Source organism: Protopterus annectens, chromosome 1.part2, assembly GCF_019279795.1.
Source record: "Protopterus annectens isolate FY-2018-M chromosome 1.part2, PAN1.0, whole genome shotgun sequence".
Taxonomy (NCBI): domain Eukaryota; kingdom Metazoa; phylum Chordata; order Ceratodontiformes; family Protopteridae; genus Protopterus; species Protopterus annectens.
Window position 1 is genome coordinate 1,198,348,291 of NC_056727.1, and position 26,388 is coordinate 1,198,374,678.

The following is a 26,388-nucleotide window of genomic DNA, read 5'->3' on the forward strand; positions in this document are numbered from 1 at the left end:
AGGTAATACGCTGAGACGGCTGCAGCACAGATTTTCCCCAACTGAACGTGATTCCTAGTGAATGACCCAAACTGACTGTGGTCATAAGCGCCCGAACTAATAGATGCTTGGAGGTGGCAGTAAGGAGCCAGTCGTCTAGATAGGGAAACACTTGGAATCCTAGACTTCTCAAGTGAGCTGTCACTACTGCCAGACACTTGGTGAACACCCTGGGGGCTGTGGTGAGACCAAAGGGCAGTGCTCGGAACTGGAAATGACTGGCTCCCAGGCGGAAGCGTAAATGACTCCTGGACTCTTGACTTATCAGAATGTGATAGTAAGCGTCCTTGAGATCTATGGAGCACATCCAGACATCCTTCTCCAATAACGGGAGAATGGACTGAAGGGTGGCCATTCGGAATTTGGATTTTTTTACAAAGCGATTCAATGATCTGAGGTCCAAAATGGGCCTTAAGTCCCCTGTCTTTTTTTGGCACCAAAAATAGTCTCGAGTAAGTTCCTGATCCGATCTGGTCGGCGGGGACAGGCTGGATGGCTCCTTTTCTTAGCAGCTTTGAAACCTCGACCGCTGCTTGATCCCGCTGACTGGGTGGCACATCCGGGATTTTCCTGATAGGAAGAGGGGGGATCTTGATGAAAGGGATGAGATTGCCTCCGGTTATGGTCCGGAGCACCCACTGATCCTTGGTGACAGATTCCCAAGCCTGCGGGTGTTCCGCAAAGCGACCCCTGACTGGCTCCGGAGATGCGCAGTCGGGCCACGTCTCACGGACGGTGAGCATAGGATGGACCACGAAAGGAATCGCTGTCTCCAGAGTTACGGGGGCCTCTGACGCCTCTGGGGCGGCGTCTTCCTGAATCCCCCCCCCTGCCTCTAGAGGGGGGATCACTCGGTGGAGTAGGGAAAGACCTTTGAGATTTCCTGAACCACATTTTCCCTCCTCTCTGGGCCTTGGGGTAAGGTCTAGAGGGAGTGGAAAAACGGGCCCCCACGGCAGTCAAGGTCTTGCCCTCCTGCTCGCACAGAGTCAGTGTGTCCTTCACCTTGGGTCCAAACAGGGAGGACCCATCAAAGGGGGCGTCGGCGAAGGAAGACTTAAAGGCCTCCGCAAAGGGACACAAGTGTAACCAGGCGTGTCTAAGAGCCACGCCTGTTCCCGCTGCTCTACTCACCCCTTTGGCCGCATATGATATGAGCCTCATAGACGAGTTGACTATCGAAGATAGGGTAGTCATCTGGGCGCCAACAGTTTGGGCTAACGCCTCAGGAAGATTACCCGTAAGAGACTCACCTAACTCTTTGAGGAGGTCCCTTTGGAGCCTGGTAAAATGGCAAAGATAATTCAGCGACCGCAGGGTAAAGGCTGCTGAAGAAAGGGTACGCTTCCCGTACCTATCCATGCTCCTGGAATCCTTATTAGGAGGGTGAATAGACGTTGAAGCCTCTGCCACGTCCTGTTGAGTGGCAGATGCCACCACCATCGCATCTACTGCAACTCCTTCAGTCAAAAATTCCTTTTGAGGAGGGGCTGAGAGGAACTTGTTAGGCCTGGAAGGCACCGGTTCCACAGTGTCAGGGTGTTCCCACAGCCTTCGAGAAACTAAATCTAGTATTTCATTGAAGGGTGGAGACACCCAGGAGGTGGAGGGCTGGGCCCCAAAGGCCTTGAGGAAGACTGACTCCTCTGCGGAAGGGGTTTTGGGCTGCCAATCGCCTCTCTGTCTCAGGATCTCGAGGATATCTGAGAATGAGACGTCATCCGAGGACGATTTTGGGGACCCCTCCGTATCATCGAGGTCAGTATCTGATGTGATAGACTCATCCTGGGAGTCAATGTGCTTCCTCTTGCACAATTTTTTTCTTGGAGGTTCATCTGAAGCGGATTCAGAAGGACCTCCCGGGAAAAGGGAACCCCCCAAGGGGGTATCCTCAGGTCCTGGGGCCCCACTGTCGTGGGAATGAAGCACACCAGAAGCACCAGTTCCCAAGTCTAGGGACGGTGAGGTAGAGACTTGCTGAGCCGGCAAGGACATGGCCAGCGCACTCCTCATGGCCTCAAAACAGGACCTCCAGACTCTACGGAGGACACAGGCTGAGAGACCACGACGGTACCGGGAATCCCTGCGGCCGACGCTCCGAGGGGAAGACTAGGCACCGAAGCTACCAGTTCCAAAGTGTTCCCCTCGGCCCCGACCGAGGAAGTCCCGGTACCGAACCCTGACGCCGAGGACAGGGTAGGAATGATGGTCGGAACAGAGAAGCTCCGAGGGAGTCTCGGTTCCGAGTGGACAACTCTGCTCCGCTCTACCATCACCGACTCCAACGGCTCTGAGGAGGTTGGAGGAGGAATCGGATGCGAACTGGGGACCGGCTCCGGAGCCGAGTGGGCTGGAGCCGGGACCATTTTTGCAAAAATCGGGGACTGGAAGCACCTCTGGATAACTCTGTCCAAATCTGAGTCTGACAACCTGGAGGATTTAGAGGAAATAGATGGGGGCCGAGACGACTTCTCTCTCGGCTTCGATAGACCAGGGGACCGGCTCCGAAACAGCTCCAACACCATCGGCACCGGATCCGGAACAGTACGAATAAGCATCGGCGCCGAAGGGGACTTCGGGGCCGGGGGGGAGGGGGGAGTCTGAGCTGCACACCTCCAACGGCTGCGAGACCAAAGGAGCCGAAGCAGGTGATTCACCTCTCGATCCCCCAACCTGCGGCTCCGACGCCAATGGAGCCGAGGAAAGAGGTATCGAGGCAGACCATTCCACCCGAGGCTCCGAAGCCATTGGAGCCGAGGAAGAAGAGGTCGACCTATGCTTCTTGGAAGTCGGTTCCGACGGACTGGTCAGAGCCGATGACCTTTTCTTTTTAGAAGCTGGAGAGGAAGGAGAAGCCAAAGCTTCCTCAAAGGAGGGCTTAATAAGGCCCTTAAGGATCAATTTATTTTTTCGTTCTTGAAGGACCCTAGAGGAAAAAGCATGACAAACACTACATGTTTCCTGCAAATGTTTCAGTCCTAAACAATATACGCAAACAGCATGGCTATCAGTAAGAGACATTTTGGAGTTGCACTTGGTGCATTTTTTAAAACCAGACTTCTGCTCTTTTGACATCCTATCACACAACTATTTCGCACAACGGAAAGCAAACCTTAAAGTAGGACACGAGCCCTTTGACTCAAAACAGGACTGGCCCGAGATACAGAACACAAAACGGGCAGAAGCCCTCTAACGGGCTTAGCCCGATAAAACAGGATGTACAGTAGAGACAAAATCAACACACCCACACACAAATAAGGGCAAGGGCCCTCTAACTTAAACGGGCCTTGCCCGGTAAGTAGAAAAAAACAAATACCAACAACCAATCACACCAAAACAGGTTCACACACACACGTAATACTGTTTGTTAAATTTGTGAAGAAAACCCTAGGTCAAAAGACCAAAAAGTAATAAAAAAAAAACACTTAGCTCCAGCCAAGTCGAGACCACGTCTAGCTTGAAAAGCGGCAAAAGAGATCTGGGGAAGCAGGTGTGGTGCATTCTGGGATAAGGGGTAGCCCAGCCAATTAGAGACTTCGTTCTAGTATATAGTGGCCGAGTCGGAGCCGATGGATCGGCTCCGAACCCATCAGTTATGAATGTAGACGAGATAGGATCCCATTACATCTACATTTTTTAAACTGCTGAAGTATAGTCAAAGTACATAAGAGAAGTGTAAAGAAAAAATACTTAGAGCTCTTTTGTGGATTTCCCAGGTCAGAAAGACCCGGTAATACCTACAGCCACTAGATGAATAATCCCAGGTACTACATGTATAGAACCTGTGAATATAGCAAGCCTGCTAGCTGACAAGTTCAGTGAAAACTTCACTCCCCTGTCCCTACCACATATGCCCCAAAATATCCCAAACACCTGTCCCCACCTAGTATTTCTGAGGAGCAGGTCTTAAAAGCCCTCTCCAAGGCCAAAAACACAGACTCTGTGGGACCAGACAACATCCCAGGCTGTACTCTACTTGGGCTAAAACATGAATTAGCATCACCACTGAGCACACTTTTCAATCACAGCCTAAGCACTGGCTTTGTCCCAGTGGAATGGAAAATAGCTACCATCATCCCTTTGCACAAATGGGGTACACCCACGGACCCCGGGAACTACAGACCCATTAGCCTGACCAGCCTTATCTGCAAAGCCATGGAACGAATCATCATGGACCATATCAACAAAGATATAGGAAATCTCCAAATGCTTGACCCCACCAAGTTTGGTTTTGTCAAGGGGAGATCATACCTGTTAAGCTTGGTGGACTTCTTTGAGATAGTCACCAAAGCCCTACACAAGGGCAAATATGTGCATACAGCCTACATAGATGTAGCTAAGCCCTTTGACACTATCCCCCACTCAGGCATAATTGAGAAACTCACTCAGCTGGGTATCAACCTGTATAATGTCAGGTGGGCTGCAAAATGGCTCAATGATAGAACTCTTACGGTCAAAATAGGGGACTCTACCTCCTCCAGCAGACCCATAACCAGTGGTGTTCCCCAGGGATCAGTTCTTGGACCCCTACTACTCAGAATCTACTTCTCTGAAGTGCAGGCTAAAACTAAAGGACTGTGGCTGACAAAGTTTGCTGATAACTGTAAACTGGGAGCGATTACTGAAACCCCTAGAGATGTGAAAATACTGTAAAAAGGTCTTCCTAAGACTAATAACTGGTTACAAAGTCATGGTCTTAAAATTAAAATGCATCATCATCATCCTCTTCAGCAAGGGTAATGTTCCTGCAAAGTACCACATCAATAGCAATACCCTAAGCACACAGTCAGTGGTGAGAGATCTGGGCACACAGGTTAACAGCAACCTTAACTTCGATCACCATGTCTTCACATTGGTAAGAAGGGCACTTTATATTGCTCACCTCATAAAGGTAATGTCTCCAGAAAAAAAGAGGCTATAACCACCCTGTACTCTTCCCTCACCAGGCCAATATTTAGAATACAACTCTCCCTTTGGTATGTTCCTTTCCAAACACCCGCAGCAACTGGAGAGACCACAAAGGTTCCTTACAAAGAAAATTCAGGGTCTTCAAGATCTGTCTTATGCAGACAGACTGAAATCATTGTCACTTTACTCTGTGTCATACAGACTGCTCAAAGGCAACCTGTGCCTTGCATATAGAGCAATCTCTGACCCAGCTTTGATGGAAATGCTGCACATTCGCAAGTCAAATGGTACATGGGTCACTTGCTCAAAGGACCTTAACCTGGTAAGAGACAGATTTGTCTCACAGAGATTGCCCCATCTTTGGAACAAGCTTCCTACTCATGCTAAACAAAGCCCCTCGTTGGCCTTAAGTGCAATTTGGACAATTGGAGGGGTAGCTGGAAATTCACCCTGGGGGTTCCACCTGTGTCTCTCTCGGGGTTGGGAGGGTGGCCTAATGGTTAAGGTGTTTGCCTTACAAACACAAGGTACAGGGTTTGAATCTCGCAGGGGATAACTGGCTAGGCTTAAAATGTCTCGCAAGGACAGTTAGCCTAGTACCAATCTATGAATCTATGGACAGGAGCAATAGGTGCTGATTTTAGTGCCTGCTTGAACCAAACACCATTGGGAACATGGGTTAAACTTGGCTAGGCTTGTAAGGGCCCTGGGGCCATTAGCCTAGTAACCTCCTATGATCTTAATATAAAAGCACAGTAAGAGTGTGCCCAGAGTGAAGTGCTCCCACAAACAAACTTAAAGATATGGATACAGCAATGTACTTTAAACAGATCATAAAAGTGTGATGTTTCAATAAAAGGACTTTACTTTGTATAAATAAGCCAAGAGCCACTCAACTGTACAGAATTTATAAAGGCACCAAAAACAAGATAAGCTGATTAAGAATCTCTCTAGCCAATAAAAACAGCATGCAGAAATCTCAAGTGTTTCCTCAACCAAGACAGACCAGGCTACCTCCCAGTGCACTAGAAGGAAAATCCACGGACTTTGATGAGAAAACAGGTGCTTGCTAGAGTGTAAAAAATACACTACTTTATCCAACGGCTAACTAAATAATTAATTCAGATGAAGTAAATCAGTACAACAGACAATAAGAGGCAAAATAACACTGCCGAATTTAAATTACTAATTAAGAAACACCTATACAATTCCTGGCTGTGCTCCTGTTGCAAGCCAGACTATTGCTCCTTTCAAAGTGTCTCTCCTACACACACCTTTTCTCTCTCATCATCCTCTGTCTACCTACCTTGTCCCCGTTACTACTAAGATTCTTTCCTCCTTTTAAGCTATCCTCTACCTTCCCACTTCAACTGCAAATTCCTACCATTCTTTTAATATATACTGTATAGGTTTCAAATATTTATATTACTAGTTTTCTTCTGTATGTAAGTTACATATTCTGACTATTGCATACATATTGCATAAGGCAAGAATGTATTTCGTAGATTCTGTTGAATTAGTTGTGGAGCTGTTCTCCCCGGGCCTCCATTAAAAACGGGCCTTTTCAGCCCAGACATTCCCGGTTAACAAATGGAGAAATAAAAAAAGTAAAATAAATAAAATGCATTTTTTTTCCACATAAGCACAAGGAAAGGCAAATAATTCAAATAGAAATTTCAAGATATCAGCAGCAATGTAGAAAAGGAGCAGCTTATTATGGGGTGAGAAGCTTAGAATCACCAGGTTTAAAAAGAAGACCGACAAATGGGAGAGTGGGTGGGAAACCCTAGCAGGGAATCACCAGCAGTGCTATACCTTATGCAGTTTTGAAATCCTTCAAAGACAAAGGCCAAGAGTTTCACCTTGTATTTAAGTATCACTCGTGAGACAATTCAAATTAATCAATGAAAAAACATGTGAAATATGAGCCTAAATAATTTAAGTGTCTGTCTCTCACACAGAACAAAATCACCAGGCAAAGATTTCTTAAAACAGAAAACAAAACGAAGCAGGTAAGACAGAAAGCAGCTTTATCAGTCAAAGACAAAAAATATAGGTTTACTTTCTCACCCAGCAGGGAATCATCAGCAGTGCTATACTTTATGCAGGCTTGAAATCCTTCAGACAAAGAAAAAGGCCCAGAATTTCACTTAACATGAATCCTGGAAGGGACCCTGGAACTTATGGAACCACATTTTCTTGCTTCTTTGATTCCTGGAAATGGATTGCTGAGGAGTAGAAAAACATAACCCTACAGCAGACAAGGTCTTTTCCATCTTCTTCACTCTGGGAAAGGATTTTCTTAACAGTAAGGCCAGACAAAGATGTTCCATCAAAGGATGCACTGCCAAAAGAAGACTTGAAAGGCTCCACAGAGTCACACAAGCGCATCCAGGCATGTCTCCTAACCGCTATGCCTGAACCAGGCGGCTGTTAAGTATCCTCCACAGCAAAGGAAATAAGCCTCATGGACGCATTACAGATGGATAAGACAGTAGCCAGTTGTGAAGAAGGCTCCTTGTAATACTCCATGAACATGGCCTCAAAGAGGGATTTGGAATGCTCCTTAATCAAATCTCACTGTAGTCTAGCGAAATATGCCAAGTAATTCAGAGACCGTAAGGCAAAGGTTACTGAGGCAAAAATAAGTTTCCCGAATCTGTCAAATGCTCTGCATTCTCTGTTAGGGGCATGGACAGAGGAACTCTGTTCTGCCATCTTCTTCTTTGTGGCTGCTTCCACAATTATAGCATCAACAGGAACTCCCTTGCTCTAGAGTGTTCTGTCCTTACGAGTGCAAGAAACTTATCAGGATGATGGGGGATGGGTTCTACACTATCAGGTTCTTTACATGCTCTGCAAGAGACTAGATCTATAAGCTCATCTGCCAGGGGAAAGTGCTTGAGGGGGAGTATCTGGATGCTTGATGGGGCCAGCTGTCCCTGTGACCCAAGAGGATCAGAGCTCGAACCTGAAGGAGGCAGGGCTGTAGAATCCAAAGAGGAAAGAGTAGCTGAATCTCTTGGATGAGAGAAGTCCTTTCTCCACCACCTCAAAAGCAGAAGGACTGGGAGACACTGGATGCTCCTGATGCCACCATGCCCTGACCCTGCCCAGACTCATGCCTCGAAGGGGGAGTCAGGCTCGATCTGTCAAATGCTGAAGCTCCGAGTGGCAGGGACAGTTTCAATAACCTCAGAGTGGAACCCAGCCCCTTAACCCAGCGCTGACACTTCAGCTCTGACACTCATTCTGGTCCAAAGTAATCAGTGCTGAACAAGTCAGGGAAGCAGATGGAGTCAAAGATCTAGCTGTCTTTGGATCCGACATTGACACTCTCAGGTCTCTTGGATCTGAAAGTTCAGAAATTGCTGGTTGGATTGGAGAAAAAAATCACAAAGGCAGAAACGGGATAACTCCCATCTGAATCTGAGCTCTGAGGAACTTCATCATCCTAGCCACTACAGCTTTGGGAGGACCTGATGAAGGAGGTGGTGGACTGGGGCCAAGACTCTTTCCTTGGGGTCTCCTGAAGTAAAAGAAAATGGAGCCAAGGAGAAACAGGCTCTACAGAGAACCCTGGAGACCATGTCTTTGGAGACTTAGACAAGTTGTTGGATCCAAGGATGTGGGATCCAACTGTTTTCACTTTGGATCCATGAAGGTCGGGTCCAATTTCTTTTGAATTTTAGGAGGAGGCTCCAAAGATGGAACAGATTTAAGAGAGTGGGGTGGAGGCTGCTTTCTCGATTCTTTCACCTCCGAAGATGATCTGGATGACTTTGCAGAAGTTTGAGTCCCGTGGCAGCAAGCCCTTCAGAACCAATTTCTTCTGATGGTTGTCAAGGGCCCTAGAATTAAAATCTGCACAAATGGAGCAGTCCGTATTTAAGTGAGAAGTTCCTAGGCAATAGACACACTCCCTGAAGGCATCAGATTAAGGGAACTTGTGCCCACAGGAAATACATTTCTCAAAACCCATCATTTTTTTTAAATGTATGAAGAGAAAAAGGGAAAAGTTTTTTTTTTGTTTATTTTATAGACTACTAACAATGGTATTGTAAGGAAAATACCAATCTAGTGGGTAGAAAAAAAGGGAGCAAAGAGGAAGAAAAGTACCAACAATGGTAATGACAGCTACCTTAGGTAGAAGAGAAAGTAGAATTTGAACCTAACACAAGGAAAACTCAAAAAATTAGGTAAGGGAGGTAGGTGACAGAAAAAGGAGTTAAAAAAAGTAACTGAACTCACAGAAAAAGGATACAACACCTAAAAAGCACTCTGAGAAGGATCTGCATCTGTAACGATATGGCAGCAAATGAGATCTAAGGTATAGCAAGTTGACCAGGGCATTATAGTTAAGGCAGGAGCCCAAGAACTGGATCTGAAGTCTAGTAAATGTGGCCGGGTCAGTTCTGATACCCAACAGTTGAGGAACGAATGAAAAAGACAACATCAGATCAACTCTTAAATGGCATGGCTTCATGCACTCTGCCTTTAAATGTTTTGGTTACCTGCTATCACATGATATGCCAGGAAAATTGCAAGATTAATAAACAAAGCAATACACAAAGGTAGAATTAATAAATAAAATCAGTACAAACTGGCAATGGGACTATGTGCATAACAATCAATGGCATCAACAATGATAGCAGACATAGCAATCACGATAATGTTAACAACCATGGCTGACAGTATCAGTAATACATGCACTTATTTTCCATTTTAGTCAAAGGGTTCTTTTCCATACAGAACAAGGTCCTGCACTGCCTGACTCCTGCTGAAGACCAAAAGGATAACACAAACATACCTACACACTAAAAAAGTGCAGCACTGCATGGACAGCTGTATAATGTAATGAACTACAGTTATGACATCCTCATGTATCTCAGGGCTATGATGTAATGCAGGAAAAACCAATGAAACTTGCAATACAATGTCTATCATTTGCTTGACTGGTATCCACAAATTTACTCTAAGATTGATTAGTATGTCCCTCTTAAAGAAAAGGGGAATGGCCTGAGGGAATGGTACTGGCAGGTGTAGATGTCCATAAAATTCAATAGCCTTGGATTATTTATTGCATCTATCAGCTACCAATTGCCAGAGACCTCTTACTGCCTCACCAGACTCTTCTTTCCTTAATCATTTTTTCATGAGAAGCAGAAATCACTCAGTGATGCAGTACATCAAATTAGTGAGACAATACTAGGTTGCACAATGAATGAGGCATTGGTGCGTGGAATGGACAGTTGGAAGTTCATTAGGTTCAAGCCACAAAGAGAGGAGGTTTAACCGAGCCAAGTTATTTTAAGTTGAATGACAGGTTACATCAAGTACTACATTGTGCAGAACAAAGTACTAGTTCATGGAAACAGCAGTAAGTGCAGAACTGTATTCCCCTCCCAAAAAGACAAATATTGTACAAGAACACAAAAATATGTTAAAAAAAAAGTTTTATCTTGCTGTGTTCATCTAAGTTTTGCAGCCAACTCCACTTGTAATTGTCCCTAATCTTCCCAGTCTCTTCCTTTTAGTGCTATGTTCCAAGTGTCTTGGAAGCCCTCTGGAGACACACACTGTAATATTACCTCATATACAAGCAATAAATAATTCCCTTTGTCTTTCTCTCTCTTTTCCCCCAAACCATCATTATTACCCCTTCCAAACATTCCACACCATTGAAGTATCAGACAAGGAAAGAGGTGCAAAAGCTCCTTAAAAAGAGCTTTCTAGAGGTTTTCAGTGATTAGGTTCATAGGTGTGTACTACGCTAATGACCCTGGAGCCTTTACAAGCCTAGCCCATAGGATTACCCTGGCATTGTGCCACCCGAACTTAGTTCCCAGTGCCTCTGTCGAGCAGAGCCACTGGAGTCATCCCCAGGGTGAATTTCCTATTTCCCATCCACTCATCAAGATTTCTCTTGAAGAGGACCAGTGAGGTGCTCTGCTTGACATGTATGGGAAGTCTACTCCATAGCCTGGGCAGTCTGTGTTATGAACCTGTCCCTCCAGCATGTTCTGTTGATTGTGGTAATGAGGTTGAAGTCTCTGGAGCATGTGGTGTGGAGGGATTGGGATTTCTTTAGATATAGTATTTCTAACACAGCTGGGTCAGACATGGCTTTGTAAGTCAAGCAGAGATCGCCTCTAAGTAGGCAATATGAGACAGAGAATAGTTGGAGTTTTTTTTGAGTCTGTCCATATAAGATAAGTGTTTAAGGCCTAGGATCTTCTTTGTGTGGTACTCTTGTGGCCTCTCCAGTTGTTGCAGGTGTCTAGTGAGGTGCATGCCAAAATAGGGCATTGTACTCGATGATTGGCCTAATTAGGGAAGAGTAGTGGGAGAAAATGACCTCTTTCTTCCTGGATGCAAAACCCTTAGTAATGAGATGAGCCACACAGGACTTTCTGACCACAGTGGCAATGTGGTGGTCAAAAGAGGCATTGCCGTCAAATTTTGTTCCCAGATCTCTTATAACTCCTTCGGTGTTCAGTGGACTACCATCGATGTGGTAAATTCATGGGAACCGGGTTTTTCCCAAAGGGGATGATGACACATTTTTTGGCATTGAGCTTAAGGCCATGGTTCTGATACCAGTTGTTGGTCTCAGTGAGGTCTTTCTGTAGGATGTCAACATCGCTTGGAGAGTTAATAACTCCCAACTTGCAGTAGTCTGTCAGCCAGAGACCCTTCGTGTTGGCCTGGACTTCAGAGAAGTGGATACCAAACAGGAGAGGACCCAGGACTGAACCTTGTGGGACTCCACTCATGACTGGTCAGCAGTCTGACTTGGAGTCAGGTACTTTCACACTGTGGGTTCTATCTGTGAGCCAGTTTGCAACCCACCTAGTGATATAGGGGTTGATGCCTAGCTTAGCGAGTTTTTCTAGGATTCCTGAGGGGGAATGGTATCAAAGGCCTTGGCCAGATCAAGGTAGGCTGTACGAATCACCTTGCCTTCATCCACAGCTCTGGTGACCAACTGAAAGAAGTGGACCAACTTGAGCAGGCATGATCTACCCTTCACAAAACCAAACTGTGTGTGATCCAGAGTTTGAAGATTCCCTATATCCTTGTTTATTAGATCCTTCAATATGCCTTCCATAGCTTTGCATATCAGACTCTTCAGGCTAATGGAGCGATAGTTCCCCTGGTCTGTAGTCGCTCAGCGACTCAGACTCCCAGTGATCAGCAAGGACTTTGATATTTTGGATGCCACTTCAGACTCCTTTTTTAGTACCAACAAAAAAAGGAACCTCAGGCGATGCTGGCTCTCAACAATCTCATCCATCCTGTGTATGTTATTCATTGAATTTGATGCAGACCCCAAGGCAGGTCATTAATATGCAACGAGAATAAGAGGGCCCAAGATTGTACCTTGTGGGAGCCTTGTGTTATGCTCCTAGTTTTAGTGGCACTGTAAGACTTAGTCACACTGAAAGGTCTGTTTTTAAGATAGATCTAAAACTACTTACATGGTGAAACCCATGTCTGACAGTTTATGCAGCAACATAACATAACATAACCAATAGTTTTAAAACCCCACTTAAGCTCTAAAAAGATGGCTCTAGTAACCAGTGTTTGCTCAATGTTTATAAAGATGTGGTCCATCAGCAAACATAGATCTTTTAGAGTGCTGGTTAGGATGGAAACCATTCTGCCTATCTGTGAGGATGCTACATTTTAGTAGGGATTAAATTTGATCCTATACTATTCTTTCAAGCATTTTGGCTGATGAATAGAGGTTGGCAATATGGTACATGTTACTTGCAAAGAGTGGGGAAAGACATTTGGCCAGAAGAATAATCATGGCATGTTTAAAGTTGTAATGAAGGATTTTGTTGTAACATACTGAAAATGTGTGCCAGGGGCTTAACTCATTCATTCCAATGGATCTCAGGAAGTTTGCACTGTAACTTCCAAAGGGCGTAACCTAAGTCTTTTGGCAGAATCAAATTATGTCCTCACATTTCAAACAAATACTCATATCTCTGGAACCATAGGGACTAAGAAAGAAGTATAAATGGCAAACCCTTCAGCACAAACCATTTTTATAGTGGCAGTATTCTTGTTCTTGAGGTTCTAGGTCTTAAAATGAATTTTATAAGTCACAGTAAACACACCATCACACTTGTAATATACTGCAAACAGCTTATATCATCTCAACAACCTCTCAATTGTACAGATTTTCGCAGAATGCCCAGATTTTTGCCTCATAATTTTGGTCCATTTTTCATAAAATTTAGGTCTTCTGGCAAATCTTTGGCAAGTCATTAAAGATAAAAGTCAGAAAATAATGGCAGGCATTTAAGTTTCAGACTTCATACCGTTCATAAAATTCATGCAAACAAAAAACCTGTTATTCTCTTAACTTTCTAAGTTTGTAAGAGCAATATTTAAAAATTGTCCCTATATTTGGGCCTTTTGTCTCCCCATTATTTAAGGCTTTGTCCAGATTTCTTGCTGCAAAAGGTTGAGAGGTATGCTCAAGTTAAGTACATATGGTTGACAAAATTTTATTCATCTAGCTGGCAGCTTTCATATGAGGCTAAGGAGGAGTTCTGTCTGTGTTATGTGGTTGTTGAGATATTTAGAAAAATGTGTAAATTATATCTATATAAATTAATATACTAAAAACAACTGTTGATATCTATTTACCTGACCTAGCCACAGGCCAAATATTAATGCAGTTGAGTTTGGTATTGTGTAAGCTTTAAAATTAAATATTTTAAAACCTTGTACATAGCATGTTTTTGGAATTATTGATGCAAATATGAACAAGCAATATTTGATGCCTAGAGGCATTAGTAAGAGTTAACTGTACAAGCACCTGGAAGCGTCACTCGGATGTAACGAGTTAACAAGAGTATGGCTAACTAATTTTAGAATTTTGGGGTAGGAAGTATTAAACTTGGGTTGCCCTGTATCCATGTTTTCCAGGAGTATTTGTATTTTTTTTTTTTTTTTGATAATGGCCTTGAAAGAGAACTGGGGGGAAGTCAACAATCTTGTGAAGTAGAGATGATGTATTTGTACAGGACAACTAAAATCTCTCAGCTACATACAGGTCTGTCTCTTGCGGAATAAGCTTTTGTTCTGCTGGATAATTTCAGTATGCTTTTGCAGTAACGGAGACATAACCTACTGGACAAAATTTGTTATTCAAAACAAGTCAGCTTTCTGAATGTCCACATTCTTTCCCTATTCAAAAGCTACTTATCAGTTTGCCCTTGGTGTTTAATATGTAGTGTTCATCCTAAACATATGCAATCTATTTTTTTCATTTAACCTACTTGCAAGCAGTCCTCCTTCTCAAAGCATTTTAAATTCTCTATACCAAAAAGTAACACTTCTCAAGGTTGAAGAACCACAGGCTTACTTAACATAAACTTTTTTTTGTATTAATTTTACTCTTTGCAAGTATATAAATGAAGGATTAGTTCTTAAATAAACCGTATCTTTCTGGAAAATGAGATAAGGTTGACCTACCATGAAAGTTTGCAACTCGCATATTATTGCTGTGACCTCTGCAAGAAGAAGAAAAACTGTGGCCCAGATCAAGATCCTCAAGTCAGCCTGATGAATTGGTTCAAATGAGGAATGACGTTTCCCCAACACCAAATTAAAATTTCAAGGAGAAACCACCTGTGTTCTAGGAGGCTTCTTAGGCAATAGCCCTTTCAAAACATTTTCACATGAGATTTCATTGAAAGAGGAGGATTACTGGGCAGAAACCTTAACTGACGAGTGAGACAGGCTACAGGATAGCAACTCACAAAATACAGAAGAACCAGTAAAACACTAGGCCAGAATGGGTGCTGGTTCTTTTCATGGCACCAACTAAAAAAACTTTTCTACTTACTAATATATGATGTTCTAGTAACAGGCTTTCTTGCCTCCATTAATACCTGCTTCACATCCTCAGAAAAAAGTGCCTAATAGGTATTAAGAGTCTGTCATCAGGTAATCAGTTATAGTTGTTATGGACGGGATGTATCAAACACTCCTGGTCTTCTGTGGGTAGATCCAGTCTGTCAGGAGCTTGCATTAATTGTGTTTGGTCACATTAGAAGGTAGAACTACTGCTACTTAGAAAAGAAGAAGGGAGTCCACCACAAAGATCTTTGGAGTATCCTTCTGAATCTTCAGAATGACCCCAGACAATACTGAAAAAGGTGCAAGGCATACAGGAAAATTCCTGCCCAAGTAAAAGAAAAATCATCTGTCTCCCAGTCCTTCAAGACTAGGGACCTGGTACACGATTTCACCAACTGACAGTGGAGAGTGCAGGCAAAAACAAACAAAAAAACTCTTGTATTTGTAGTGTTTCCCACATCAGTACCAAATATTTGAAAAGCCACTGAAGCAAATTCTAATAGAGGGTCTTGTCCTGGTCTTGCTTGCCTGCCACACAATTTTACTCAGACAGTATTCTAGATGCCTAAAGAGTGAGATTGTGCTGAAAAAGCTACATTCCATGTTACCAAGGCTAGTCTACGTAGAGGGTAAGAAGTGATTTCCCCTTGCTTGTTTAATGAACCACATCACTGTACTGCAAACTATAAACACTTGTAAAGGTCCCAAGAACCAAAAAGGAATGACAGAATTGAGAACATTTGCAAATGCCAACAACTCTTATTTTATGTGATTTGGTCTATCTTTTCTGTTCCAAAGACTGAGCAATTTTATTCCCATGTATACTTCTCCTAAAGGAAACTGTGGACCATCTGTACAGACCAACGGTGCTGGAGCTAGGAGGGAGAATGGGAGCTGTGGATTTTGAAAAATATGGTGTCACCAACATTTCCGTATTGTCAAACTCAAACACTGGGAACCGAAAAGTCAACGGATGTAGATGTTGGAGTCATACAAATTACAAGTACCAGTGGATTTTTATCATGTGAAGTTAAGCAAAAAGGTAGCTTGAGAATCAAAGATGCCATGAGACCCAGAATCCTGAGGAATTCTCTACCTGAGACAGTAGTCTATGGGGAAAAAAAATCAGGGATAGAGCTACATACTTCATGTGGAAGAAAGGCTCTTTGAACTGAAGTGTCCTAAAGACACCCTGGGAAAATATTCCCATAAGAATTAGTCAGGTAAGACATCTGTATATTCTCCTGGAATCCCAGTCTGTGTTGGAGATCCCTTACCCAAGTGAGAGATTCCTGATACCTTAAAAAATATTCTGCAAAGAAAGGCAAATTACCTAAATAAAGAAAAATGTGAACACCTTGTAAGTCTACTGAAGGCTATCACAGGAACCAGACACTTCGTAAATATCCTTATAACAGTGGATAGACCAAAGAGTAATGCAGAGAAACTGATAACGGGATCCATACAGAGAAAACCTCTACAAACATTTGAAATGTGGATCTCAGAATGTGATGATACTTTTTAAACTTACTGTTACTGAAAAACTCAAATGGAAAATAAGGGATAACAAAATGAGAAAAGACAACATTTAGAACTTCGAATTGGAAGCATGTTTAAATAAAACCCTTTTGCTAAGAGAGAAGTAGGGAGAGCTTCTAACAACCCTTAAGAAAGCCAATGCTCCATGACAGAAGGAAAAGAAGAGAAGAGTCTTGCAAGTGAGAGGGAATCCCTCTATAAAAACTAGAGGAGACACTTTCATTGCCCAAATTAACACTTGCTGAATTTAAGGTTTGCCAGGGTATTGGGGGGGGGGGTCTTTTAAAGAGTCACACAAACTTGCTGCACTGTCCTAGTTCTGGGAGAGGGGGTCCTGTAGTTTTCAGAAATTCTCTGCCATAGCTTTTCAAAAAATTGCTTACCAGCAGCTTGTTGGGTCACTTTAATTTGCCTTTAAAAGATGGTAGTAGGGGCAGCATTAAATTCCTTAGTCAACTTGGGAGGAGGGAGGGCTAAAAAAAATAAGGGATCCATGAATCGGCATACCTCTCTAATCGCACTTAACAAGGATTTCAGAAACAGGTAGGTAAATTAACTCTATCCAAGGGAGAAGCCAGTATTTCATTTTTTTACATGATATGAGAGGTTTTGAGAACACAACCAGGCAAACCTCATAACAGTTCCAGTGGCAGCAACCCTGGAAGAGGCATCAGCAAAATCATTAGACGCAAGCAAAGCAGATTTCTCCACAGAAAATGGATGTCAGAAATGTTCCTCATATTGTCACAAGAACTGAACTTAAACTTCAATGTATGAACTTGAAATTTGAGAACATTAAAGCAAGTGTTGTAGAAGAATATACGTTTCCTCCAAGCTATCAGGAGCCTTCCCATTCTTGTCTGAAGGAGAGGGATTAGTATTAACCAACTGTTAAAGAGCAGCCCGAATCACTCATAGGTTAAGTACAAGATTAGCTGCCCTTGCTGGTCAACTTATGCCTAGTAGACTTCCCTTTTTGTGCTCGAATTAACTTATCCAGTTTGGGTACAGACTGGCCATACCAATCCCATAGTTGATATTTGTATCTTACCTCTAATGAGAATAACTGGGATCATACCATAAATAATTTGACAGTGCTCATGCATGGGATAAAGCACTTAAAAGCTGCTTCTGTCTATTAGTAGTACAGACGGCAAACCTGAGGTAAATTTTATGTTTCCCATCCACAGATCCAAGCTATGTTTGAATATGGATTAGGATGAACTTTGTTTTATGTGAATGGGGTGTCTGTTCCAGAGCAGCAGTATCCTCTCTGTAAGATATACATATTCTTACAAACCTTTCTGTTGATGTTGCAGAAGAGGTTTAGAACCCTAGACAGAGTATTTCTGATGCCATTTGACTTGCTGATGTGCAGTAAATACATCAGTAATGGGCTGAAGAATGCCTTGTACGCCAGACATAGGTCACCACTTAGCAGTCTGTAGGATACAGAGTATACTGACAGGACTTTGAGTCAGCCATGTAGGACACATTGTTTAGGCATCTCATCCTTTTAGTAAAGTTTCTCTGTGGGAGTTCCAGTTGTTGCATGTGTCTGAATAGATACATGCCAGAGGGGCATTAAATTCAGTGAATGGCCTAATGAAAGCCGAGGAAACAGGGACAGTGACATCCCAAGATCTAGACACAGTCCCTTTGTTTATATGCTGTGCAATACAGAAGTTGCAAAATATGTTGGGTCTGATGTGGGATGAGTATATAAAATCTCAAAACACTTGAGGAACCTTGTACATCTATCTGCATTCTTGGGGGCATCCGTTTGGCAATCAGTTAAGTTACAGGCTAAGCCAAAAACATCTTCCACATCAGAAAGAACAGAAGGAAAAGTAGTATGGAAATAGCAGGTGTAGCAAAACATAATACTTCCTGAGGGACTGAGAAACATCACTGCCTCACTGATATAACTGATTCATTCTGGAAATAGTTTCAGAGAAAAATAATGCTTCAAAGGGACTGGCCAAGGCCACTATCTTCAAGGAAAATGAATGAGAAATCTGCAGAAGCAAAAACAAAATTCTGTCCCTTCACACACACTTGGAGGTTCTGCCTCTTAAATCTATTCAGAAAATGAAGAATATTTTACCAGAAAGAGCCATACAGGAAGGTTTAAGGGTCTGAACAAAACCCCGAGCTAAGCCCAGACAATCACTTCTGCTTAGGAAAACTGAGACAGGAGAAAATATATGTCTAAGTTTTGGTTTCTTTTTTGTTAGGAATTTCTGAAGAAAAGGATCTATTTTTTTCCAGGAAAAAAATCCCTAGAGATGGGCATAACTTTCTGGCAGGATAGAGCAGCATTCTCTACCTTTTCTCCCAGGACTGACAAAAGCAGCTCTTTCTTGCTTGACAAGGCTACTCCAACAGCTGGAGAGGTTGTGTCTGTAGGAACTACATCAATGAGCGCCAGAGAAAAAGATAAATGGTCCACGGAACCAGTTTTGGCCACAACAGAGTCACCCCTGTGTGGCTAAATTGGCAAAGTCTATACAGTAATTTTCTCCTTTTTGTGGCTGAAAGAAAGAAGAAACTAAGGAACCAATAGGCTGTTCCATGGTTATACCAAAGAGGGTGCCAGACACCCTGAGAAGCCTAGCAGCGATAGCTGGTAGAAAAGCAAGTTATAATAAAGTGACTTTCCCCCATAAAACACAGTAAAAAGCACTTCCAACACTTACCCCAACCCCCAAAAATAAATTAAATAAGCCCTTCAGAAAAAGTGGTTTAAAATAAGTTTTAACAACTTTTTCCATTAAAGGAAAACGTGAAACTCCCTTTTAAAAGTAATTATAAGTCAAAGAACAGTCATTTAAAACACATTTTCCAGCTTTTAAAGTTATTATTCTACTATAAAAATATGCAGAAAGAATCATGGCAGAACACAGCTTGAAGTCCAAAATGAGTTTAATAAAAGCACATAAAACTCAGACACAAAAATCTCCAGGAAGAATGAGCGCTTTCGGGTAACACCCTTCATCAGATTAACAAACATTCTCATTCTAACAGAATTTAAACACACTAACTACCAATAAAATTTGATAAAATCAGTAACAGACCCGCCTATTCCTAAGGGCGGGCTTCATTGGAACATTTTCATTTAAACCTGGAGTTCTATGAGCCATAAGCTCAATTATCCATTTAGCTTCTATTAGTTCAGTATGTTGTTTTATATCATCCCCCCTACTGCTCAGCTTGATATTTACAATGGCTCTAAACTTAAAGAAATGTGTTGGATTTTGTTCAATGTGTTTAAACAAAGCATTATGTACATCACCATTCCTAATAGAACTAAGATGTTGTAAAATCCTGACCTTGAAAAAACAGTTGGTTTTCCCCACATAAAAACCACATCATTGTTGACACTCTGCTAAATAAACAAGGTCTTTTGTCCTACAGGTGGCTCTAGCCTTAAATTCAAACAGCTTACCCGTGACAGGATGTGTATAGATGGTATTCTGATCAATGTGAGTGCAAGCTTTACAAGTGCCACAAGGGACACTACCTGGTTTACTCAAAGGGAAGAGAGTAAAAATGTCTCTCTTTGCCAAGAATATCCTTGAGGTTCTTATTTCTCCTAAAGCCAAAAATAGGCTTGTTCCCAACAATAGCTTAGGTACCTTCTTCACTGGTCAAAATATTCCAGTTTTTTGCTACTATATCACATATCCCCTTAATATTACTACTATATGTGAACATAAACTTGAACCCTGGTGTTTAACATCTGTTCCGAGGAACATCACAAGTGTTATTTGATAGCCATGGTCTAAATCTCCTCCTATTAGATGCTGCTTCAACACCTGTGACCTTATTGATGATATTTGTATCCTCTATCTAAAAAATGCCCTTGCAACCTGGCTACCTCATCTTCATACTGTGAATCATCTGTACAAATCCTCGACAACCTACCTACTTGTCCCTGGACGATGTTGGGAAATGTAAACCTGGGGTGCATGCTGTTAAAATGCAAAAGTGTATTCTTACAGCAGTCCTTTCTGTACAAGCGAGAAGAAAACCCCCTAGGTGTTTGTTCTATATATGTATCTAAAAACTCCATGGCTAAATATGAACAGTTAACAGTGAATCTGAGGAAAGTGGTGGTGGAATGTAAGTATGTAACAAAGGTATCCAACGAATCTCTATCCCCTTTCCACAAGATAAAAATGTCATCTACAAAACGTTTATACAGCTCAATATGTTGTGACCACCTGACATCCTTCATAAACGATGTCTTCTCCCAATAGGACAAGACCAAATTTGCATAGGTGTTGGCACAGGGGGAACCCATGGCCACCCCCTGTGCCTGTCTATAAGCCTGCTGTATACCTAAAAAAACATTGTTTTCCAGGACTAAAGATAACAATTGTTGTATAAGGCCTACTTTAACAACATTCATGCCCATGCCCTGTAGAAGGGAACCAATTGCTGTGATGCCATATTCATTACTGATGACTGTGAAAAGATTCTGAATATCCATTGATACCATCAGGTAATACCCTACTGCATGGTCACGCTGGATATTACCCAACACCCTCAAAAAATCACCCGTATCACTTAAAATATCAGGAATTTGATCCACATAGGGTCTTAGCATGGTCTCCAGCCAGATAGAAATGTGTTCTGTGACCCAGCCTCTGCCAGATACAATGGGTCTGAGGGGTGGATCAAACAATGATTTATGTATCTTGGGTAATGCTTTAAAAACTGGAGTCACCACATTTTCTATCAACAAAAAACGAAAGAGATCCTCACTAATTTCCATGTTGTTATGCAGGTATCTCAACCTGTTATGTACCCCATCCACAACCTGTTTCACCGCCAAGGGATTGATGGGGATATAAGTAGCTCCATCAGATAGTAACTCCTTAATCTTATTTTGATAAAAGACAGTATCTAAAACAACAACGGCGCCTCCTTTATCTGCCATTATGATAGTTAAATCTGCGATGTTACTCAAATCTATCATAGCCCTGCGTTGTGCTGGTGTAAGATTGAAAAATCTTTCTGTGTTTTTATCCTGAAAAAGTTTTAACAAATCCTGCTCACAACATTTAATAAACATTTGCAGGTTGGCTGAAAAGTGAGACAAAAAGGTGCTTGGTTGTCTCAAACTATTTTGATGTGAGGAATTATCACCAAAGAGCTGTCTAAGAGAAACATTCCTACAAAATAACATAATGTCCATTATAACATCATTGTATACACTTCCTTGACTGGGTACAAACGTTAGACCCTTATTTAAAACTTCACTTTCTTCTACTGTCAACATATGACTGGATAAATTGTAAACAATAGTATCAGCAACAACAGCATTACCAGTCAATCTAGTGTCCTCCGCTTGCGGTTGGAATCCCTCCCTTCGCTGAGGGACCGCTTCCACGCTCCCTTCTTCACCGGCGCCAGAAAAAGCGCTAAAGAATGTTGTGGTTCAGACCGCATTCCTTTCAGTCTCGCTCCCAACCTGGCCTCCTCAGTAACCACTTCCTTATCACCAACATTGGAAATTAACAATCCCTCATTCACCTCAAGGGATGAATGAGTACCCACTTGTTCTGTGGAAGACAAACATGCTTCTGTGGACGTCCCTGCCACCTCGGTGACTTGGTGTAGGTCCCTTCGTTCTACCTGCGTGTTATGCATACTATGTGTTATCGAACCTGTTGCTGTTCTGCCTTTCACAGTCGTCACTTCTGGTTCACGAGCTCTTGTACTTTGAACCGACGAGGATTGTGGTTAGATTGAAACCTCGGCCAAACAAAGATGTTCCTTGCGAAAAATCACCATGGTCCCTCTTGAGTTTGTTCATCTTTTGGGATTTGAGCTTCTCATCATTCTCACGTAGGCTGGCAAATTGCTGTTCCAGGCGTTGTATATGCCTTGCTCCTGTAAAATCAGTTTCCAACTTGTGTTGCAGGGATTTTATGTCGTTTTTCAGTGACATTATTTCTGGTCCAAAAAAGTTATTGAGCAACTCCATGTACTGGAAACCAGTACGTATGTTGATAAGGTGCCACTGTGCTAACAGCTCTGGATATCTCTCTCCCTGTGTAGGCATGCATAGAACCCTCATGCCTCTCGGAACTACTCCAAACTTTAAACACGCTTCAAAATGATTTGTCTGCCACTGCAGACGCTGCAACCTCAGTGCTTTGTAATTAAAGTCTCTGAGTAAATCATCAAAATTTTTATCAGTATTACAAGGAACAGAGTCAGCCAAACCGTGATTCCTTAAAGACAAAAGTTCCATATTTAACAATGGATTATCCATAGGTAAAATGTTCCTATGAAGCACAGTATTTGAACATTCATTTTCTTTATCAGCCATCTCTATTGCTGAATGTATATGAAAAAACCTTGACTTAATGTCCTCCAAAGCTTGTGAGGCACTAAATACAAAAAAAAATCAGTATCCAAAATTCAGTATAGTGCCTCACCTAAGTCCTGCCAAAGCGTAAAAAAGAGACCACATGCAGAAAGAATCGTGGCAGAACACAGCTTGAAGTCCAAAATGAGTTTAATAAAAGCACATAAAACTCGGACACAAAAATCTCCAGGAAGAATGAGCGCTTTCGGGTAACACCCTTCATCAGATTAACAAACATTCTCATTTTAACAGAATTTAAACACACTAACTACCAATAAAATTTGATAAAATCAGTAACAGACCCGCCTATTCCTAAGGGCGGGCTTCATTGGAACATTTTCATTTAAACCTGGAGTTCTATGAGCCATAAGCTCAATTATCCATTTAGCTTCTATTAGTTCAGTATGTTGTTTTATATCACCCCCCCCCCTACTGCTCAGCTTGATATTTACAATAGCTCTAAACTTAAAGAAATGTGTTGGATTTTGTTCAATATGTTTAAACAAAGTATTATGTACATCACCATTCCTAATAGAACTAAGATGTTGTAAAATCCTGACCTTAAAAATACAGTTGGTTTTCCCCACATAAAAACCACAGCATTGTTGACAATCTGCTAAATAAATAAATAAACAAGGTCTTTTGTCCTACAGGTGGCTCTAGCCTTAAATTCAAACACATTCCACCACCACTTTCCTCAGATTCACTGTTAACTGTTCATATTCAGCCATGGATTTTTTAGATACATATATATAGAACAAACACCTAGGGGGTTTTCTTCTCGCTTGTACAGAAAGGACTGCTGTAAGAATACACTTTTGCATTTTAACAGCATGCACCCCAGGTTTACATTTCCCAACATCGTCCAGGGACAAGTAGGTAGGTTGTCGAGGATTTGTACAGATGATTCACAGTATGAAGATGAGGTAGCCAGGTTGCAAGGGCATTTTCTAGATAGAGGATACAAATCTACTATCATCAATAAGGTCACAGGTGTTGAAGCAACATCTAACAGGAGGAGATTTAAACCATGGCTATCAAATAACACTTGTGATGGTCCTCGGAACAGACGTGAAGCACCAGGGTTCAAGTTTATGTTCACATATAGTAGTAATATTAAGGGGATATGTGACATAGTAGCAAAAAACTGGAATATTTTGACCAGTGAAGAAGGTACAAAGCTATTGTTGGGAACAAGCCTATTTTTGGCTTTAGGAGAAATAAGAACCTCAAGGATATTCTTGGCAAAGAGAGACATTTTTACTCTCTTCCCTTTAAGAGTAAACCAGGTAGTGTCCCTTGTGGCACTTGTAAAGCTTGCACTCACATTGATCAGAATACCATCTATACACATCCTGTCACGGGTAAGCTGTTTGAATTTAAGGCTAGAGCCACCTGTAGGACAAAAGACCTTGTTTATTTAGCAGAGTGTCAACAATGATGTGGTTTTTATGTGGGGAAAACCAACTGTTTTTTCAAGGTCAGGATTTTACAACATCTTAGTTCTATTAGGAATGGTGATGTACATAATGCTTTGTTTAAACACATTGAACAAAATCCAACACATTTCTTTAAGTTTAGAGCCATTGTAAATATCAAGCTGAGCAGTAGGGGGGATGATATAAAACAACATACTGAACTAATAGAAGCTAAATGGATAATTGAGCTTATGGCTCATAGAACTCCAGGTTTAAATGAAAGTGTTCCAATGAAGCCCGCCCTTAGGAATAGGCGGGTCTGTTACTGATTTTATCAAATTTTATTAGTAGTTAGTGCGTTTAAATTCTGTTAGAATGAGAATGTTTGTTAATCTGATGAAGGGTGTTACCCGAAAGCGCTCATTCTTCCTGGAGATTTTTGTGTCTGAGTTTTATGTGCTTTTATTAAACTCATTTTGGACTTCAAGCTGTGTTCTGCCACGATTCTTTCTGCATTTGGTCTCTTTTTTACGCTTTGGCAGGACTTAGGTGAGGCACTATTCTGAATTTTGGATACTATAAAAATATACATTCAATCATAAAAATTATGAAGGGAGCTTACCTGTCTAGCAATGGGACAGCATTGGCAAACAAAAAACAACTGATCTTTGAAAGCCTGTGGTGAGGCACTCTCTTTGGCAGAAGGTAAGCTTTTAAGGGGCTGCTGCCCAGTCTTGACTTGTAGTCTGTTCAGCTTGAAGGTGTCCAGTTGTTATATCCTTAGCAGGATATAACCAATTTAGATGTAGTTACTACAGCAGTGGTCCATATGAAGAACATTATAGGGTATCATAAAAGTATTAACTATTCCTTTTTATCCGAAGTTAATATGACTTATAAGTAAGGGGTGCAAGAGGACATGTAGTCTTGCAAATGGTTTCTGACTTGCACAATGTTTTCCTTTTTAACCAGGACAACTTTTATAAATTATACATTTTAAAATAATTTGAATATAAAAATTTCTTTGAAAGCATCATTATTTTACAGCAGTAGACTCAGTATGAGGTACCAACAATCAGCAAGTTAAAAATCATCAGCATATAGCATAATCTATAATTCTGAAGCAAAACTACTTTCTGTGATGCTACTAAGCAGTTTACAAGATATAAACTTTTTATACCATTAAAAAATGCAAACTACGTTTGTCAGCTTGAGTAATTATATTAAAGATAAACAAATGCAACATCATCCTGATTCTCACATGGATATCATATGAAAACATTCATATAATGTAGACGAATAACATTTACTACTGACTTAGCAGAAGACAATGCTTTTAACATAGAATATTGAAAATGTTAGAGAAAGTAAGATCATCATTATCTCAAGGTCTACCATTTCTGTACCTTCCTAGTATGGTCTGCCATGACATCTGTGCAGCCTACTTGATGAGGCCCTTTTCCATGAGGGAGTCCAAGTGACTGTCCACTCCCCATGGCTTAAACAAGCACCATTACAGGAATAACCTGGAACAGAAAGAAAAAAACAAATAATTCTCAACATTTCAACAAAAAAAAAAAAAAAAGTTCAGCAAGCCTTTTTTTCTAAGCTTCTGGTACTCTTTTGTTTCCTACTAGTACTGCCACAGGAAGTGGTTAACAGAAACTGAGAAACTTTTCTCAAGAGGGTTTTAAAAGAAGACAATAAAAAAATGGGACAGAATAATACTTTGATTGTTCTGATGAATGATCAACTAGACAAAAAAAGAAGTTATGTCCTTACCATAACGTTCCATGTGGAGTGTTCATCTCGCCTTGGTTATTACACATGGGTTCGGAGCCGATCCTCGGCTCCGTGCCTTGACTGCAAGCTCTGCATCGAGAAGAAGCTCGAGGACATCCAATACCCACAATCCCTCTGCCTTTACCTCAGATCTAGTTTGCAAGCAAACCAGACATAAAAGCACACACATGCCAACTATATACATAAAAGTACATATATACAAACATACCAAGAGTATGATAGTAACACTAATACTGCAACAGCAGAAGGAGAATACTCCAGACCAGGCACCAAATTGAACGTTCTTCCTAAGGGTGGGAAGGGTGGGAGTGTAATAACCAATGCAGATGAACACTCCACATGGAACGTTATGGTAAGGACATAACTTCTTTATGTGAGAGTGTTCAATCTGGCGTTTGTTCTGACACATGGGTAGCG

At 41.8% G+C, this 26,388-nt stretch overlaps 1 protein-coding gene across 7 annotated transcripts in view; it reads right to left on the minus strand.

The window, feature by feature from the left end:
- The window catches only part of PAFAH2 (platelet activating factor acetylhydrolase 2), a 1,159,086-nt gene that overhangs the window by 876,663 nt on the left and 256,035 nt on the right, over positions 1–26,388 (minus strand). For 4 of the 7 annotated variants that reach the window (XM_044060056.1, XM_044060050.1, XM_044060051.1 and 1 more), the window contains one exon: positions 25,575–25,694. The exons of 1 other annotated variant lie outside the window; for it this stretch is intronic. In XM_044060056.1, coding sequence (XP_043915991.1) covers positions 25,575–25,664 — 90 coding nt within the window. In that variant the 5' untranslated portion in view covers positions 25,665–25,694. Of the gene's footprint in view, positions 1–25,574; positions 25,701–26,388 lie in introns of all 7 variants that reach the window. 2 more of the 7 variants (XM_044060053.1, XM_044060052.1) reach the window with 1 other exon arrangement.